Source organism: Anas acuta, chromosome 4 (assembly GCF_963932015.1).
Source record: "Anas acuta chromosome 4, bAnaAcu1.1, whole genome shotgun sequence".
Lineage (NCBI taxonomy): Eukaryota > Metazoa > Chordata > Aves > Anseriformes > Anatidae > Anas > Anas acuta.
Window position 1 is genome coordinate 26,260,940 of NC_088982.1, and position 20,994 is coordinate 26,281,933.

Consider the following 20,994-nt stretch of genomic DNA (forward strand, 5'->3'; position numbering starts at 1 on the left):
CTTTTCTAAAAAAAAAAAAAAAAAAAAAGCTGATTAAACATTGATAATGTAAGTTCATTAACTAACTTTAAATTGAAACTGTAAATGGATTAGTGATTTGTTATTGTCAGCACAACACATAAATTGGAAATCAACAACCATAAAAACTTTGTTGGAAATAAACTGCATTCTGTGCAGCAGCAAATGTTACCTTGGAGCAACTTCAGTTTTGTCAGACAGGTGCAAAATGGGCCTATGATTTCAAAACATGACTACATTACAACAGCTTGTACTATTACAATTACTCTGCAAATGATACAACTTCAGCAAACCATATTTGAGTATACTATCTTTGAATGGAAAAGTCCTAATAAAATTCTACCAATATAAAATATTCAAGTTATTTCCAGACAGAAGTGATTGGAAAGAACTTAACAGTCCTCATCACTTCTTGCTGTCTCCCTTGTGTGCTGAGCAGACAGCAAGAAGTGATAGCCCTTCTTAGCTCCTTTTCCTAATGGTCTGATTTTTTGGGGTGGTCGTTTTGGGACCCAGGAGTTGGACTCGATGATCCTTGTGGCCCCCATCCAACTTGATATATTCTATGATTCTATGACTCTATTATTTTCTGCATGCCCAGGAGCTGAGTGGGTCTTTTCCAAGATAGAGACAGAAGCTAAGATCTTTATGTGGAATAAAGGAAAGAAAATTCTGTTATCTGAAAGATCATGACAGGCATAGGGGAGAAAGCAGTTGTAATTAAGAGCTGTGACAGGTGCTTGGGAAAATCCTTTAGGAATGATATAATGAGGTACTTGTAAACTAACCTGACAAAACACACAAGCCCAGTTTTTAGCTATATCAAGAGACTTTACATTTCATAACACAATTTTGCAATTTTTAAAATTCAAATTATAGTTACTCAAACAAATATTAAACAAAACAAATACTGCCATACATTGAAAATTAATTTGTTTGGATTTCTTTAACATCAGTTGTTACTACCTATAATAATATTTTAGTAAACATATCCGTAAATAGATACTGTTTCATAACAAATAATATGCCAATTTCTCTGTAACAGATTACATTGAATAGTTCTGCTTTATTTTCTAATTTATATGTTGTTTGCTAACTATCCTCTAACTTAAAATCCCATTTTCAAATTCCAAGTTATCTAACAGTTCACTTATGGACCAGGGAAAGTCACAAAACCATAAAATAATGGATGACCAAGAGCAGCAAAAACTACATGCTTGAAGCAACGGGGAATATATGACATTTGTCTGGAAATAGCAGGTAGTTCAAGGAAAACAACTGCCCTAGAAGCTTTCTTTTAATATCTGTCTGAGGGACTTTGCCAATAAATCATTGCTATGCATGAGAAGATTGATGTTTGAGGTATACAGAAGTGGAAAGAAGAGCCTGAGGGAGTAAGTCTTTGAAATCCCTCTAAAATTCAAGAGAAATGAGTGATAAGTTCTACAAGTTCCTTTGAAAAATATCTCTTGCACACAAATGATTAGAATATAAAGTTTTTGTAATGTGTCCATCAAAAAAGAATTTCAAAGGTCCCACTTCTTCACCGTCGTCCATCACATATAAAAAGAATTACCGGAGATATGAAAGATAAAAAAAAAAGCAGACATGAAATGCCACTAAATCAAAACAGCAACACTTTAAAAAAAGCACATCTGATGTCTGGACACAGCTTAGGACGCAAAACAAATAGAAGAAAACCTGATCTGTGGACTTGAAAGTTTACACTGATAAATCCCAATTTATCTACAAGTAATTCTGTTCTCTCTATTGGCATATTTCCAACCAAATTATGCCAGAAAACTTTGTTTGACAGAACTTCTGATTTAGAAAATGGAAAGAGGGATTTACCCGAGGTCTGGTGTGAATAATCATGAATATCACCTCCTTCCATTCACCACAAAATAATAAAATCCCACATAGCTCATGACTTCTTCTAGACATCAATGCATTTGCGAAGGAAGTATTGGGATCTCAGTTTTACACAAAGGGAAACTCAAGCATTGAGATGACCTTAAGTTGTTTCAGTCCATTTACAGAATGATTACAAAAAGCAAAGTACAATCCATGCCTCTTGAATCCCAGTGCTGTATTCACTCATCCATGTTCCCTCCTGAACCAAATCTGTTCCACTTATGATCACAAATACCACTATGATGATTACCATGTAACGAAAACAGGAAGCTAATAAAATATTTTGAATCTAGTCAGTATGATACAAAGTCAACATTTACCAAGAGATTCTACATAAATGTTATGTAACGATTTCCTATTCCATCTACATATATATTTTGTGGTAAATGCTGTGTGGTGCTTATTTTCCAATCAAAACTAACATTCTTTTAGAAATGCAAATCTGCATTATAGAAAAAAAAATACTCAAATTAATACCTGATATTCATTTAATACAATCTGAAGATATTCTCCTATATGACAAAAGACCACTATGTCTCTGGACAATACCAAACTCTTGTCCAGTGCTCAGTACACTATCTCCACAAAATCACAGCAGCATTCTTCCAGAAGTACAAAGGGGTTCTGTGATCTGTTCTAGACAAACAAATGCTTCCTACTGATTTATGTCTGAAATGGTGCTTTTATACATGTAGCTGGACTCTAACACAGTACAATTAAACATAACAATTCAAATATGTATTATGCCCGCTTACACATAATTTTAAGGAGAGGATAAAATTCTGTAATAGTACTGTAATAGTACTAAGAAGCACTGAGGCTCTGCTAGTTCACTGATCAAAAGAATAAAATGGTGAAGGAGCTGCACTCCTCTTCTTGTAATGCATAGTAGTTTTGCGCAACAGTATGCACAGTAAATATATAAATATTAGTATCTCTGAGAGAAGCTTTAACTGAGTATAAGTTAAACTCTTCACCTTGTATGACAGTCATCTTTTTTTTTTTTTTTTTTCTTCCCTAAGGCTAAATTTGTATGGGAAAAGCTCAAACAAAAACAAAATCTATTCCCACCCTCTCAGATAACGGTTTTGGGATTTTGGCAGTGTTTGCATCTGGAGTAAAGATGGAAGTGTTCTAAACATCTTGAGATTGCAAGTTTCCATTAGCAAGCTGCATTGTTGTGAAGCAGACTGAACATTTTATTAAATCACCTCCACCACACTCACCTAACAGTATTGAGACTGAAAGATTTCTGGATGCAATTCACTCTCACAAAATCCCTCAACACTCTAGGCACAAACACTCGGGCTCTATAGAAGTACTATTAATACATTAGCTGTGTAAGAGTAAAACTCGCTGCGTGGATGTATAAATGGATTCCATTTGACCTTTTCCAAAATTTATCTTCTGATGCATATAAACCACAGAACATAGAAGAAAACAGCAGACAGACAGACACTCATTTCAGGTTTTTGAGAGAGGCGGGTCTTATACACTGGTGAATAGAAATCTTGAAAGTATTACAAATAAACACCCTCATGGAGCAGGGCTGAGATTTGAACTGCAATGTTGGTTATTTTTTAACAAAATACTTAACAGCCCTATTAAAATCTTAAATATTCTCTTAATAATCACTACATTTCAAACAAACTTTCATTCATTTTTAAATATATCAACATCTGCTAGATATTTTCAACTTTTAGTACTATAAAAAAAACATGGTATATTTCTAGGGAACTGTAGCATGATTTTCCTCTTAGAAGAAATTATTTCAAGTCTTTTATTTCTGCTTCTTCTGTCAACTTCAGTCATTTTTGTCTAAGCATTTAATCTAAATTAAGTATTTGAAAAAATTCTGGAAAAAATGTGTTTAACCAGTTTGAATGATAGCATCTAAGGGAAGAAAATGTCTTCTTATTCATATCCATTTATGAAAAGGTGATTCTCTGAATGGCTCTCTCTCTTTCCATAGATCTGATGGAGAATGAACTCTGAGTCTAAAATAAGCACTGAGGAGAGATAAGAGAGGAACGGGAAAGATATAAATTGAGGTTACTTAGAGATTAAACAATATTATTCACAGTACTGTCACTGAAAATACAAACATTTCTCATTACCCTTTTTTGTTCAGACATGGAGAAAGAGCAACCCTGAAACACAATGGATACCTGGTGCCAGGGACAGGAATCCAAATAGAAAGTACATTGGGAGCTAATATCAGTGCTTGGGCACAGTCTCTGACAAATGAAACTCTGATATTTATCCACTTGACAGGATACTGCACAGGAAAACAATGCTTTCCAAGAGGATAAAAGGACAGAATTTGTGCAGACCATCATATGCGGTATCCTCCTTAAAAACTGCCTATGGATTTCCTTGCAAAGGCAATGATCTTGGCCTATAATAAAAGGGAATACAGCTACCAATTCACTGACTTTTCAGAAATATATCCATGATAAAAAGACGACCTAGATGCTTCCCAATGCCCTAGAGAACTAATTGTATTTACCATTTCTGTTTGCCTTTTAGTCTTAATCTACACTTCTGTAACTGAACTAAAATAAAATCTACAGTAAAATAATTGCTCTTTTTAGTCTTTAGGAAAAGAAAATCATCATCAAGTAACCCCTTATTCCAGCTGGACAATATAACCCCTCTAGATCCTCTTCCCAGTTATGAAACCATACCTAATAATCAGATCTTGAAACAGCTAAAACATTAAGTTTTATAGGAAAAAAAAAATCTGAAATACAGAATAGAATTATGAATTCTGAAAAGCAGATACAGAAAAATAAATGTGATCTGGTGTTCAACCTCTTTTGGGAAGAAAAATCCTCAATTGCAGCAAGATACTCCTTGTGGTCATTTCTGGTTTGACATTCAGTCTTCATTAAAAATTCTGTACTGACTACATTTGAAAAATCAGAAATGTGTCTTGAAAGTTTAATTGCAAATTGACGATATGAAAGGCTGTGTTGCATTGAACTCATATGATCTATGTATAACCTAGAGAAATGTTCATGTTTCTCGATGCTAGTGTGAAAAACAAGACTATCTGCAAGAGATTAGGAAAAATGTTATGTAGAAACATAAAGAGAAAATAAAGACATAACCACAGTAACAAAACTCTCCAAATACAATAAGAAATTAGAGGTTGAAATATAAAACTGTAAGAAAGCCTGTTAACTGTAATATTAAGGAAAACTGATTTAGGTCCTACCACCTACTATTGTATTGTAGGGAAGTAGGAAAGACAGTTCCCAGTGATAATTAGACAGGCTGCTGTGAGGCAATACTTTGCAAAAGCTTGTTGGAGTTTTCTTCTCAGTAGACCTCATATAAAGGTTCTCAGTGGCTATATGCTCTGTCTTATATAAAATAACTGTTGGAGGAGCAAATAAGCTTTCAAATTTTTTTTTATATATTTTTTCCTCTCAAGCAGATCAGCACTTATATAGCTATCTGGGAAATTTTAGAAGCCAGAGTGGTAGGTGAGTAGGTAGTGGAAGGAAAGTAATTCTGAGAAAAATCTGTAAGAGTAATTTGTTTGCAGTACTAAAACCAGAGCTATTGGCATATCTACATAGCTATGCCAATCATCAGACTGGGATTAATATTATTTACTAATTTTGAAAAAAAAAATATATATATATATATATATCAATTTTAATTGCTTAAGTTAAATCATTTCCATTTTGTCATCCTGGGAACCATATTCCAACCAAAATTATCCTTCACTTTAGAATTTTCAGAAATGAAATAATTTAATTAAAGATGTTTTAATTAGCCACTCTGATCATAAATTAACCTTATAATTATCCTTAGACAATTAAGAGATGCATTGTTTTTCTATTGTTCTGTTAATTTTTTGGGGGGGGGGGTTCTGTTTTGTTTTGTTTTAAGTAATGCAGCTTTTCTTCTCTCAGGCTAATGTCAAAGTAAATTTGTATCACTGATCTGGCTGCAAGCCCATAAGGCATAGCATCATAATACTGAACTTAAACATTTTGGAGAAATAGCATCTCAAAAAAACAGAACAGTGAAAACAAAACCTGTTTAATCCCATTTTTGTTTGCCTTCTTTGATGCTCATTAGTTTGCAAAAAAAAAAAAATCCTCTTGTATATTGGCATTTTTTTTGACATTACATACTGTGGGTAATATACAACAGCATTTTTATCACACAGCTAATATGGGTGCAGCCATATTTTAGTCACAGCAGTTCACTTGAATTGCAGTTTGCAAAAGAGTTCTAGCAAAGATTAAACAGATTTGGCAGATGACTATTTGGGGCAGAACACAGAGTACCATTTTTTAATTATTATTTATTTAGTCAAAATGTTAATCCAGAATGAAGATTAACAACTTTGACTCGAATCATGCTTGCAGAATAATCTGAGCTTCAGATTTTACCTCCTGAATTTATCAACCACAATTTCAGATAGTCTAAAAATAGTCAGAGATCAAATTTGCCTGGACTTAACTACTTTATGTCAATCACTTCATGCTACTGGAAAAATATAGAGAATTTGTATGAAATCCTACTCTCCAGCAATCATACTGAGTCACAAGTTGTACACAATAACATATCATCATTAATGTGAACTACTGTACCTAGTGAGGAATACAGAAACCTCACAAATTCCTACAAACCGCAAACCAGTTAGGGTTAGGATGATATTTTATCAACTTTTTGAATCAACATGGATATGCAACAACAGCATCCTTAGACCCAATCAATTCGTAATTTTTATTGTGTCACCTCTCTGTTCCATGCTATAATCACATATCAGCCATCTCCAACAATAGTGAGTTCCCTTCCTGTTTTTGATAAGCTTTCTTCCTAAGTACTGTTGCTTTTCACAAGATGCTAACTGCCAAAAATAAATAAATAAATAAATAAATAAATAAATAAATAAATAAATAAATAAAACAGTCAAATAGATAATGCAAAGGGGTACAGTCATATGTCTGCTGACCTTCTTTGTTAAGAAAAATCCCAGGAGAAGGAATTCTGCTGGCAGCAGCGACTCTGAAAGTTTTGGACAACAGCAGTGCCCAGTTTGAAACCCTAATGGGACTGAAGGCTTCACTCACGCTGTGAAAACAGAGAGTTCCTCAGGCACTGGAACCCAACGTTACTAAAAAGCCCTGCAATTCTGTTTGGGCTCCCCTGAAGACTTAGGAAGACATGGACAGAGGCCAAACTTATTTTCCAAGTGAAAGTTGTCAGGAGAAAAGTTTAAAAAAAATAAAATATTCCAGTGGTGGCAACATTTACAGAAGAAAATATCCTTGAACTCTCTGTATAGTAGTTTACATTATCAATTCAGTAATGCAATACCTAAATGAAACAGTACTCATTGTATAAACTCTAATGTTACCTTTGCATCTGACAGAATATGAGGTAATTTGGAAGTTATTATTTCAAAATTTATATGTTGAAATTTTCTAATCTACTGCTCTTACATTTCAAAATGACTTAATAATTAGCTACTTAAGTTAAATTAACCCTGAAACTTGTAGCAGTAGCTATTAAACTGCTCTTATCTATCTACTTTTTTGCAAATAAACCTCCCCATTACAGTAACAGCTGCCATTCTAATGTACCATAGTCTGCTTCGATAATACCTCAATACAGTAGTTACAGTAGTGATATCAAATGACCTGAGAGCTTACTGTGTTGTCATATCTGCCTGTGTAAATGGATATCCAGAGTTCTCCATACATTTACACACTGATGTCAAAAGTGTTCCAGGAGCTTGGTCAAGGAGCTTTTCATTAACGCCCCATTTCACCACAAGTGACCTGCACAGCCGTTAATAAATCTCCCTGTACCACAAACATCACATATTTAAAATTGTTTTAACTTTATCTCCCAATTTTTCAGGAATGCTGTAAATGTGAGGACAGTGAAGTCATGCTAAACTAGAGTAACAAGGTCAAGTGATGTTCATATAGTCACTTTGCATATAGTGTGGGTACCCATTTTTTATAATTCATAATAAACAAGAATCAATTCAGAATCTTAAGATCATTAGGAAAAACACCTCAAGAGAATCAGTAGCACATGCAGTGTCAAAAGAAAATAAATATACCTTTTATCTATGAAAACAACTTTTCATGTGAAGCATCAGTAATTTACTCTTCACAGTGGAAACAAAGCTCAAAAAAACGAAACAACCACAAAAAAAAAAAATATATATATATATCAAAAACTATGATTGCTAGTCAGTGAACAAATACCTTTAAAAACACATACTGTATTATAAATAATATTTAGTTTCATCGCAACCTAGCATGTAGAATCAAAATGCTTCCTGTTTTGTATGATGCATAATGTGAAAGTTTTTACATGAAAAAAAAAATAAATATAGACTGGTTTTAAAAATATTATTTTTATGCATATACAAATACAATGTGTTATATTTCATATATTATCAATTATGTTTAAAATTCTTCATAAATAATTTTATTACGTTTTCACCACAATTACACATAACCTGCTTTCTGTATCTCACATAGTCCTATGTCCATTCATCTGGTATATGTGTCTTAAAAACATAATAACCCAGATACTCATAGGGCTCTCATATTGTAAAGGAGTGGTAAGGGCAGCTAGATGAATTTTCTGATTATGTCGTCCTTCCCTTCTTTCCTATCAGAGGTGTTTTATCCGTGAAGATTTTCCTCCCTAATCTGCATCTGATTTGCAGTGAGCCTACAAAGGACCCCTTGTCTCAGAGTTGTTTTTATTTTTTTTCCATTGGTGTTTTTATGAAAAATTGTGATCCAGAGCAATATTTTGATATTTTCTTTCTTTGTAATGTCACTGACTTTAGATGGCCCCTGTTAACACTAGTAGACCCAGGGACTGCAAAAATCCTAAGCACTCAATAAAAATTATAAACTCTTGGTTTGGGGCTCATAAGAATATCAGGCCAGAAACTCTTGCTTCGCTGAAATATTTTTTCATGTATTATCTTTGCAGAAATTTTTGCTAAAATTCAATTCACAAGGTGATGACTACATTTATATGAATTTAATTTAAAAAAAAAAAAAATCCATAAAAAAACAACTTACCAAAATAGTGGAAATTTTGATAAACCTTTTTTCCATAATGTTAGTTTACTAAACAGTGCAAATGATGCAGGACAGATTAGTAAAACCACACAATTGGTGCTGATGAGCCAACTTCCAAGCTAAATTTCAAGAGTATTTTTGCAAACTAACTCCAGTCAAGTCCCACAGTGCTCTTACAGTGCACTTTCCAGTTTAGTTTCATCCAAAACGAATCCAGTTCACCCACCTCAAGACTGCTCCAGAATATGAAACATACGTACAGTCAAGGGGGACTATAAACAGGAGATTCAGTGGTACAAACTGAACAGTTAATACAGATGTACTTGTCATCTAGGGTCTATAAACCAATTTCCATCTTTGGAACTTCTGAGATTTGGTACTTCCCGACTTCAGGAAAATTGCTCTTAATCTTCCCACAACAAATGAAAGCAGAATGCAAGTTTAAAAGCAAGTTTATAGCATATCTCTTTACATCTTTTACCACACATGCAAAGAACTCAGAAACTCACCATATCTGTGTCTGAAACAGGTCCAAAACTGGTCACATAGATGTTAGTGAAGACTTCAGTAATACTATCTGATAAAATAAATAAATAAATAAAGTAATCACTTTAAATCTATAGCACTTCAAACTCTCTATACAAAATTATGCAACATTTTGAGCAAGTTTATGCCCTTATTTATTCCACTGAACCAGAATCCTGTTGTAAATACTTGGGGTCTCTACCCCGCTTAATTATACTGTGATTACAAAGAGGTGATCAGGCAAGAGTTTGTCCCACTGTGTAGTTCATTTCAATCAGACGACTATACAGCTATCAGAAACTACATACATATTTCCCATATCTCTACCAGCAAATATAATCACACTGTATTGGACTGAACGAGGTAGTACAGTTCTAAACATATAATGCCTTTTTTGCAGAGGTATTATCTCTGTTTTTGCAGATAATTCCTATTAAAGCTCTTCTAGTTCAAGGCTGTTTTCTTTATCCTGAACAGTTTTTTTCAAAGCCAAAGACAAGAAAGAGGTTACAAAACAATTACAGACTACACCAAACGTAACACTTGACTGTGTTCTGTATTTGAATTGGGTATTTTTTAAGTGGCATGCTTTAACATAATGGTTCTTTCCCTTGATATGTGATGGTCTTGAGATACTGCTGCAATACTATAAATACTGTTAAAAAAAAAAAAAAAAAAAGTGCTTCCAATCATTGGAGCCAGACAGCCACGAAGTCAGAATATTAAATATTGTACTGCAGTGAAAAATAATTGCTGAGTTTTCTGTCTTCAGTTTTCAATTAGACTCAAAACTGAATGATATTCGCTAAGAGGGATAGAACACGCAGGAAATTTCTCACAGCCATTGCCAGCTGCTGTCTGTACTCAAGACAGTCAACACGAGGAATTCTCTGCCTTAAAGCCAGTTGCTGGCTGGATAAGAAATATTTGAATACAACTAGCTGCACTTTGACTCAACCCAGAATTTTCCATTCCTAAAAAAAATACATCCCTGTGACATGACTGATCCTGGTATTGTATTATAATTTCTATATTTAAGCATCATTTAAAATGGATGGCTAATAGTTTTTACATTGCTAAAAGCTACCTTTTGACAAATATGTGGCACAGACAGATTTTATGTGTAATTGTACTGAGGCCAATAATCACTGCCCTCTATTGGAAGAAATCAGCAGTACTCACCCACGACTGGAGAAGCTCTACCAGCCACCAGGCAAGACTGTTGTGTCTAAGTGTGGCTGCACAGAGAGTAGTGTATTATCAAAGGGATGTAGCCGCACCCAAAGCAGAGATGGAGGTGATACAGTGCTTTCAATGAACTTCTGGAGCATGATGAGAGCACACTCCCCCACTTTCACTTTTAAAGAAACTTGAATTTGCTTCCTTAGACCAACACTAGACACATATTCTTTACAATATAAGACTTGGTAAAGCCTTTCCTCCAAAAAGAGAACCTTCTTTCCAGGTCTGTGATTGCTTTTCAAGCAAATAAATAAAGGCTGACTGTTACTATGTGTCGTTCAGGCACTCTGAAAGTTCAGTAAGCACATTTTCCCTGCACATCTTGAGAATCATTTATTTGTGTGACAGAGATCTCAGTAATTTATCCTGCAGCATCTACAAAAAAAAAGAGCAGAGTTGATTTCTACTCCAAAGAGTTTACAAACTAATTTTAAGTCAATGGACAACAGAAAGTGCTGTGTCTGCACCATTATTAATATTCAACAAACATAAGGTATGTGTCTGGCTGAAGTTTAACACTGAAACAACAGGTACAGTTCAGAAGACTAGTGACTGCACGGTGCCTGTGGGAGACTCTCCAGAAAAAGAATTATGCTCTCCAAATGGTTACCTGGCACAGGGTGAGATGCAGTGGAGAAGTGACAAGACAGACTACTCTTCAGGGGGTAAAACAATGCTGCAGGGACTAACTGTGAAATTTGGCCTGTACTGTAATGACAACACACAATCTTAATTACAATTCTACAAAAACCCGTGCTGTTACAAATATATGACTGACAATCAAGTATCCCAATGGCAAAGAACCAGGGTTAATTTCAATTATACTGGTATAATCTTAATTTCAATTATACTGGTATAATCTGAGTGAACTCTGTCTGAGGCAAGAAAATCACTTGGCAAATCTGAATCTGTTTCCTTTCCCTCAACCTCCCCTCATCTCCCCCCCCCCCCAAAAAAAAAAAAATAAAAAAAAAATTGATGAAGCATGGCTCTCTTGTAACTTTACCCTAATGATACCAGTTGTTTGCATCTGACATACTATTTGTCTTTACAATTTGCATGTAGCAAACTTGAAGGACATAAAATCTTCCTGTTTGCCTTGGATTTTAAGTTTTTATATTTAAAATAAATAAAAAAATAAATCCTATATCCAATCACATTATTTCTCTTTCTGGATACTTCTGGATCAATCCTGCCATCAGAAATGAGCAAAGAAGACAGAGCTAAAGACAAATTGACTGAAATTGTTGAATTGTTATTACAACAGTCTGTAGATTCCTCCTGTTGGTGTGCATTAACCACTTCAAATCAGGGATCCTAATTATCCTTGAGTCAAGGACCAAGACTGAGGGAGAGGAGAAGGAACGGATGGGGGAAAGAAGAGGCATGCTATCCAGAGATTCTCAGCTGTAAGAGCTTCATTTTAGGTCATCATAATTAAGACAAGTATTTCAATGCATATAAAAAGTACTGGGGCAAATTCATCCCTGATAGCCTCAGGAATGAGAATGAATACAAATTAATCATAACCATTATTTTCTGTCTGCTAAAACTGCCTGTAAGCCATCATAGCTCTAGGTAGTGGTGACAGCAATAAGTTTTAACGCAACCAGTTGCTTTTCCCTGAAGTGAGGGCTCATCCTAACTGCAGGCACTCCACCAGGCTGCTTCTCCTCAGGCGAAAGTCACACTGCAGCTGAGAATGAAGGGAGTGAGCAGAACATCTTGAAACAGGGTGTGAAGAGAACAAGAAAAGCTGGATAGTTACAACAGATGAGAAGACTGAGGGAAAAGGAAGGATAAACAAAAACAGAGAAAAAGAAGATACAAAAAAAAAAAGACTGAAGAACAAAAAAAGAGGAACTGGCAGATTCTTTTCTGTCTCCTCTCAACATTCTGCATATTTTGTATTTCTATTCATATCCTATATACAAAGAAAATGGTCCTTAAGAAGCATAAATGTAATAAATCTTGAATTATTCCCATTATAAGCTGTTAATATTAGCAGACTGAGCCTTGTGCCTCTTCATTTATTAGTTTACTTACTGTTACAACAAAGATTCATCTGAATTACAAATTTGAATGCAGTATTTCGTAATCATTATCTATGTAGAAGAAAAGAGGATCCTTTTTTGCAACAAATATTCTGGTTTTCACTTTGAAAGACTACATGTTTTTCAAATAAAATCCGAATTAGAGTGTATCATTTTGTCCCACTAGTAACTTACTGAAAACAATTCAGAGAAAAAAGGACAGTTTCAGAATTCTTTCTGATGAGAATTCGTCCAGCAGGCACCACAGCTACAGGCTTTATATAACTCACATTCTGTTAAGAACAGCACTAGTTATCTCAGTCCCTCTTAAATCGCTGGAGATTCAAACAGTTCTGTATCATAAGTACTTCTGCAAAAGCCAAAGGAATGTACTCAGGTAATAAATGTTCAATGCAACATGCATTTGTGTACATACCTACAGTTTATTTTTGTGAGAAACAAATAAGGTCAAGGTTTTTCCAGTATCATTATAAAGTCTGTTTCTTAAATTGGTATGTCAATACCTCACTGAAAGGCCTTATTTTTGAAAGTGCTTAAATCAATGGAAGCCTAGGGCTTTTGAAAAAGTCCATTTTTTAAAGAACTGTTTACTGGGAGGAGTGGTGGCTAACATTTATATTTGTGATCTCTTAAGTTATTCTGAATCATTTCCTTTGAAGGTTGAACGATGAACCAGGAACGGGAAGGGGTAAAAATGTAGTTTTCACTTCTGATGCTCCCATTAAGAGGAAAAAAAATCTCAGGTATAGAATATGATATATAGATGCCACCATTACATAGACTGCCCTGAAATTCAGCAGATATAGCTCAGCTAAAATAACTTTTTTTTTTTTTTTAATGAAAGCAGTCATAGCTGTTAGAAGATATATATAGCCTTATCCGACTTAGCTTAGGCTAATTTCTCAGAAGACAGAAGCCAAAAGTAGCTGAAAAGAAATGGACAGTTAAGAATAAAGAGAGGAAGAAACGCCCATACTAAAAAAAAAAAAAAAAAAACCAAATAAAAAAACAAACAAACAAAAAAAAAACACACAGTAAATGCAAAAACTATTAAGATCATGTTTCAGATGATGTTGATTCTCAAACACTGGTTTCTCCTGATTTCCTTTCCTTATTTGATCTGTCATACTATCAGTAGTGAAAAAAAAAATCAAGAAATTTAAAAAAGCCTTAAATACACCAAACTGCAGAAGACTTATAGATCATATGTATCCTTAGCTGGAAGGTTTATTGTGTGCTTGAACGACATTTAGGATTTTATAAACATTGATTATAATAACCTCTCTCTGAAGACAATAATTCTACTATCTGCGTTTTTCCATACTTGGGAAGCTGAAGCAGAAGGATTAAGCAAAGTATAAATAATATGAAATACAGGTGTTTGCCAAATCTGGATTTAGCTGTCCATCATTAAATATTCACATTGAAAAATGCGCACTGACTTGTCAGAAATTGTAAAATGAGTTCAGAGCCTAGCTGGGGTTGGTATCAGTACCTTTGTCCACTTCACTGCACCAGCTCTCCTGTTCTTGGGTTGCCCTCTCTGGTGGTATGATATACTACCAACGTGTTCCTTAGCAGAAGAGCTGGCTCAGCTGAAGTAAACTACTTGGTAGAGTATTTGCAGTGGCTGAAATGTAAATCAATCACAAGTTGAGTAATGCAGATGGTCAGAAAAGTCATATGAAAAGGTTCCTCATCAACATTTACTAGTTGTCAAAAGCAGAAATTCCCACAGTCAATTCAATTTTGAATGAGATCCTTTAGAACACCACTTACCAGGCAGTTTTCAAAACCTTTCTGCTTTCTTTCAAATGTCCTTTCTCGTACTTTGAGGCAGAATTTTCTTGAAACAATTTTTCTAAGTATTTATCAAATTTGAGAACAATTTTTTTTCCTCAATTCTTCTCTCCTTACATCATAATAATCTACAAGCCTTTCTTCACAGAGAGTAGAACCAAAACATGAATTGCTGTTTCTAGGTACATCTAAAATCAAAGAAGAAAGAAGTGTGCTCATCTTGAATTGTTTGGAGCGAACCTTCAGCAAGGTTCTAGATGTCCTGTTGCAAAAAAAAAAAAGGCTACATTATCCGTTTGTATGAAAGGGCTATCTTCACATGAGAACAGGGTAGTAGATTGGGTTGGAATCTTTATGTATTCAAACTTTTAGTCATAGAACTAAAACTGTAAGTTCAGGGTTTGGACAGCTAAAATAAAAGCCAATCTGCTTGAAGTAATACAAAACCATCAAAAATACTTCATGGTGGGACAGAGCTTTTAGAGTATATATATATATGCAGTTCTAATGCATGGCATGAAACAATTTCTCTTTCTCTTAAAAACATTATTTTAAATGTAGAGTAAATAGTACCCAGGAGAACACTGCAAGACTGTAATTGAAGGGCTGCTATAGCATGCATAAAAATGTGAAAATGAAATACTTTTCTTTAATTATGTCAACAAAAAATAAAAAAGGAGACGGAGTTGGAATGCTGTGGGAGATTCAATGGAGGATTTCTGAGTTTTTGTGGAAATGTTGTCAAAAGCTTGATGTTAGTTTAATTATTTTGCTATTACAAATTATTTAACTGGAATTGACATTGTTCTGACATTGTAATATGGTCTCCAAGGACATGCTTGGCAGTGTTGCCCAAAGGCTTTGAAATTGTCATTCGTAATACAAGTCAGGAATTGCACAGGTGAAACAGCCAGGGTCTTAATCCATCAAATACTGTTTGAACTCAACATGCTGCCCTTATCTGACAAGCTCTTTAGTGTGTCTGTTGACAGCTCAAGTCACTCTCTGGCTGGAATAGAATGAAGGGTCAAAGAAGGTCAAGCAATGTGGAGTCGTGAGAGCAGTAAAATCCATAGGAATGCAGATATTTCAGAATACTCTTCTGCCAGTTCTTGTTTATATTTTGTTCTGGCGCTTTATATGACAGTTTTATCTAGCCAACTACTTATCATCTCCATTCATTAACCACTGTTAACTTAGAACAGTTTCAAAGCTTCATGGACATACACAAATACAGTTCCAATTTGTAAACTCAAGTGGGCTTTGCAGAGGAAAGCAACTTCACTTCTCTCCTTGACATGAGTGTTTCACTTCCAATAGCTTTACTCTATCCTTGATCTACTGGCAAGACAATTTCTTAATATATGGAAACTCCTCTTTCAAATCTCCATCTTTAACAAGGTGTATGTAGAGTGCTTACCAGTAAGACTTGACAATATCTGGAAGAGTGACTGTTAACAGTTACTCTCTTTGTTCTCTTTGGTATAAATGAGAACAGAATCAGGCCCTGTATTTTATTTCTTATGGTGTTAACCAAAACAAGAATATGCTCTCTGCTACTTTTGTGGCAAAACAGTGGTTTGTTTGAACACTATCTGTAGCAGTTTAACAGTATAAAGGATAATCTGATGGTAGCCTAGAAAAGGACAGAGGTTTATGTTCCAGACAGATGCTTTGGGCAGTGGGGAGGGAGCAAAAATCTACTACACCCAGTAAGACATGCCTTTTCTTCAAGAGATCATTGAAGTTTTATTCACAAATAATCCACCTGTGTTATGGATTAAAGAACCCCATCCTCTCAATCACTTAGTAGGACATTAGTGGGAAATCTGAAGAAAGGAAAACATATACTGAAGACATACTGGTAAGAGACAGGAACTGACAGTCAGTAAGCCAACAGACACTGACTTCCCACTGAAGAGCTTTTATCAACAGACATTATATCATACACTAAATACACAGCTACATGTAAAGACTTTCAGAGACCCTACAAGGGCCTACACAGAACTCATAAAGTTGGACAACCCATAAAAACAATGCAGTACCCTTGAAATAAATACCATTGTGTCATTCAGACTAACTGAATTCCTAGTCCTGAGTGGGAGCCCATTTTTGACTTGGAATTTTTCTTATACAAAATAATACTTAGGATTCTGAAATTGAACACAACAGGTCTGACATAGAAGAAAAATATAAACTCTAGGGGAGATTTACTGTAATACAGAATTCAATTAAAAGTAGGTGTATTTTTAGAGATGAGTATCTTTGGAGACATATATACATTACCCTGGCTAAAATCATTTAACTTAAATGTCAGCATACTTTTCTTCTGAAGAAAAATATATGACTTGGTATAACATTTTTCTGGTATGTTTTTAATTGACGTCTTTTTTAGGTATACATGTAGGTTACCCACAAAATGTGCACAGAATGAAATGTAGGCATATATGCAATTCACATAATCACATAATCACAGAATCACAGAATTTCTAGGTTGGAAGAGACCTCAAGATCATCAAGTCCAACCTCTGACCTAACACTAACAGTCCCCACTAAACCATATCCCTAAGCTTTACATCTAAACTTCTTTTAAAGACTTCCAGGGATGGTGACTCCTGGAAGTCTTTACTGGGATTTGTCCTGCATGTAAGTTTCCTGGTGCAAACTGTAAAAGCACTGTTTCCACCTAGAAAAATAAAAATTAGAAGTTCTCTCTGTGCTGATACATTTACACATTACAAAGACAACTCACACATGCATATGACAGATTTGGGCTTTAACTGTCACTCAAAAAGAAGAAAAGAACATAGATCACATACACAAATGTTATCCTTACTAATTTCTCTTCTGTCTCTACCAATAGAACTTTAATTTACAAATCTCATTGCTTCAAGAAGCAAAATTAAATATATTTCCAAAGGGATCTATAAATGAAAAGCTTAGATCCAAATGATATTTGAGACACAATTTTAACTTTATTGTGGGCTTCCTACTCAAGTTTAAGAAAGCCACTGAAGGGTAGGGCTAACAACAGACCTTGGTGCCCAATTATCCTTTTAAGTACATTGGACAAGCTCCGCAAAGCTGTTTAAACTTTGAGTTTCCACTGAAATCAATAAAAGTTAATCTGAATGTCTCAGTGGTCCAGATCATAATGACTAAATTTTGCACTTATATTTGTTTGAATCCCCCTTAGTCCCAAACTCCTGTCTAACATCGTCAGTACCTAAAATTCCCTGGCTGTTTATATTTCCACCTTGAGGCAAAAATATCCTGATGCTGCCAAGCAGCCTAAGGAACTGGCTCTCAACCAAGTCCCATTGAGTTCCTCAAACCATATATATTATTACAAACTTACTGGGCCAGAAAGACACTTAGAAAGAAAGCAAGAAAACAAGAAAGAGACTGATTCCACAGCCTAGCAATACTCATGGGATGTAAGAGACAGAAACTGAAGTGTCTGCTCAATATCTAATTATCTATACAAAGCAAAACAATTCCTTTCAAAGACTGAGGAAACATGCCCTATGTTAGAAAATTCACCTTTGTGGCCAAGACAGACCCTAATAGACAGTAACTGAGTTCATGTCTCTGCTTTACATCAGTACAAGCACATGACAAAGGATGCTCTCTCCCCAGTTTTCATCATCCCAAGCTATCAGCTCATCTCACAGCTCTGTTTTCAGGAGATGAGGAATAGTTTGAGCTCTAGAGGGGGCACAACAATGTGAACAGAAAAAGTAGAGATTGGTAGCATTTTCTAACCCAAACCTTGATTTTTCACCTGTGTTGGCAAGAAATAGCTTCTGCTGCATGCCTCTCTTCAGCACTTTTAATTGCTTATCTTGACAGATCCACACTGAGTTTATTGGCTTTTAAGCTGCTTTTACAGACAGTTAAGGGTATGTCCACATCATTTCCAAGGTGTGACAACATGTCTAGCTTTACCTATGTTCCACAAAGGAAACCTGAATGAAGCAATTAATTCCACTGTACGTGTGGTCCATAAAAGCTAGGCATTGCCAAATCTAAGTCTATATGGGGCAAATTGGCCAAAGACTGTGAATGGCTTTACAGTCCAGCACTAAACAACATAGGTCTCACTCTGTGCTCTGATACATGAAACATCCCCACTGGAAGGGACAACTCTCCCAGAGCAACCAAAAAGCCCTATGTCTAGTTAACACAGTTGGAAAGTAGGAGACGTGGATTCAGATAAATTTTCCGAATCAGGTAAAAAAAAATAAATAAGATGTTTAAGCGAGAATGTACTGCATTCCTGATGAGAAGGCCATTGTACTGTCTGGTGCAACCCACGTCACATCAGGCCAGCCAATGAAAGTGTCTAGCTTGAATCCTGCTGCTACTTAAGCACAAGAGAGGGCTTGAAGCAAATCAGAAGTGCAAAAACTAGATACTCTTGGCCACTACTGTTGGACTTCACAGACATTTGGCACCTCAAGCAACATTTTTACAATCTCAGACGTATCAACTGCCAAGTGATTAAAATAGTAATTAATTACCTAGACATATTTCTGGATTTTTTCCGTATTCTTTAAACAGAGTGTTCCTATAATTTCCAAGTTCAATGTAAAGACATTATCATAACCTGGATGTTTTGGCTGTACAAATATTTGCAGCCAATGAGCACTTATAAGCAGTAGTCTTGACGATCTTACGATTGAGAAAGTGAGAAACAAAATGCTGAAAACAGGAATACAAAGACTTTAGATTGCAAAGGGCAATCTAAACACATGGATAATATGAAATCTGTTCCCGTAAATCCAGACTTCTTCAAAATCCACTAAAATTAAATTTGTTTCCTTTTCATTACATCCCCACCCACAATTAAAGGAGGCAAAAAGAATGAAAAATAATCCAGCTCTAAAATAAATTATAATAATAATTAAAAAAAAAAAAAAAAGAGAGACTTTTTTAGTTGGAGTTACATAAAAGTTCAATAGAATCGTGAAAGTGAAAATATAGTGGAGCTTGGCTGGAATAAATGTGGTCTTACTGAGATGGGTTACTTGAAAAGCTGGAGTAAAAGAAACAGCCTGACACACCAGACATTTGACAATAAATCAAAACTACATGGCATTTAAGTGAAAAATAAAACATTTTAGAAATTTAGATTTTAGAAACATATTGTAAAGCTATTCTTTCTTTTTTAAAATGTTTGAATTTGATGAGCTTTATATTTACAGTCATGGGACATCCTGTCAAATTCTTCTAGGCTGATTTCAGGTTTAACATCTGTACTTTATTCCAAGTCACAGTATTTACAAATCATCATATTTGACGCACTCGCACTGCCAGCCCCTTCTGTACTCCAAAACACATCTCGCGATAAAAGTATATAATTTTAAAACAGCAGCATCTTTACATTCTCTTTACAGTCATGAAGTGTCTGAGTCTGAAATTTTTCAGACATGCATTTACTGTTTCTCATCTCCAGTAATACAGGCCAAGGCATTATTCTAACCAAAATAACTAAGCCTAGTTTTTCTGAAGGCTGGATTTCAGGAACCACTTCGTCTTATGCTGATAACATGTCAATTTTACAGCGAAAGTACAAGTTTTGAGAGGTGGCTCTCCTTCAGAACTTTTCAACAAAAGCAAATTCTCATAATTTCCTGAAAAAGCATGAGAGATCCCTTCTGCACCAAGGAGACGTGAGATAGCCACAGAACTCGAGTGACACACTGGAGTGACCACAGAATTTTGATAATACATACAAGATTGCACCCTTTGGCTACACACCATTTTCCTAAGCTAAAACAGACACTGCCCCAAGCGCTTATTATCCTTATTAATTACATAATGAACATTTGAGTGGCATGCCACAAGCCACTGACATCAGTGAAAAAGGCCTTCCATGATGACTGCAGGCTTCAGAGGAAGCCTCTGGAGAGTATCTCTGTGATCAGCTACATTACTGATCTGGATCAGTTCCACTCAGTTCCACTGAGCTGGAACCCTGAAGCTGAAAGAAAGTGGGATGAAGCTCTGCAAATAAAACCTGTCTAATCTGTGGCAAACACTCATTGTCATCAGCTATCAGCATCTTCCCAAGGCTTGCTGCTACCAGAGTGAGGTATGAAATTCACATGTTCCTAAGTCCCAGAGGCTGAAGGAGTTCCTCTGGGGATCAAAAGAGTTAAGAAGAATTGAAAATTATGATTCTTTCACATCCAATTACAGTAGCTACAGGGTTACTAAACATATATACTATACAGTCATTAAAAATGGAGCTACAATTCTTTTTTCATTTGCTAGATCTGCACTTTGCATCCAAGCTTGAGAGGAATCAATAGTAGTAAAAGGTACTGCCTTTGTTTAACAAAGCTGTATTTTAG

The 20,994-nt window shown here is 35.2% G+C and overlaps 1 protein-coding gene across 4 annotated transcripts in view; it reads right to left on the bottom strand.

Annotated features, from left to right (window-relative positions):
- GABRA2 (gamma-aminobutyric acid type A receptor subunit alpha2) overlaps positions 1 to 20,994 on the bottom strand; it is a 61,950-nt gene that overhangs the window by 24,872 nt on the left and 16,084 nt on the right. For all 4 annotated transcript variants that reach the window (XM_068680253.1, XM_068680252.1, XM_068680255.1 and 1 more), the window contains one exon: positions 9,524 to 9,591. In XM_068680253.1, coding sequence (XP_068536354.1) covers positions 9,524 to 9,591 — 68 coding nt within the window. The remainder of the gene's footprint in view (positions 1 to 9,523; positions 9,592 to 20,994) is intronic.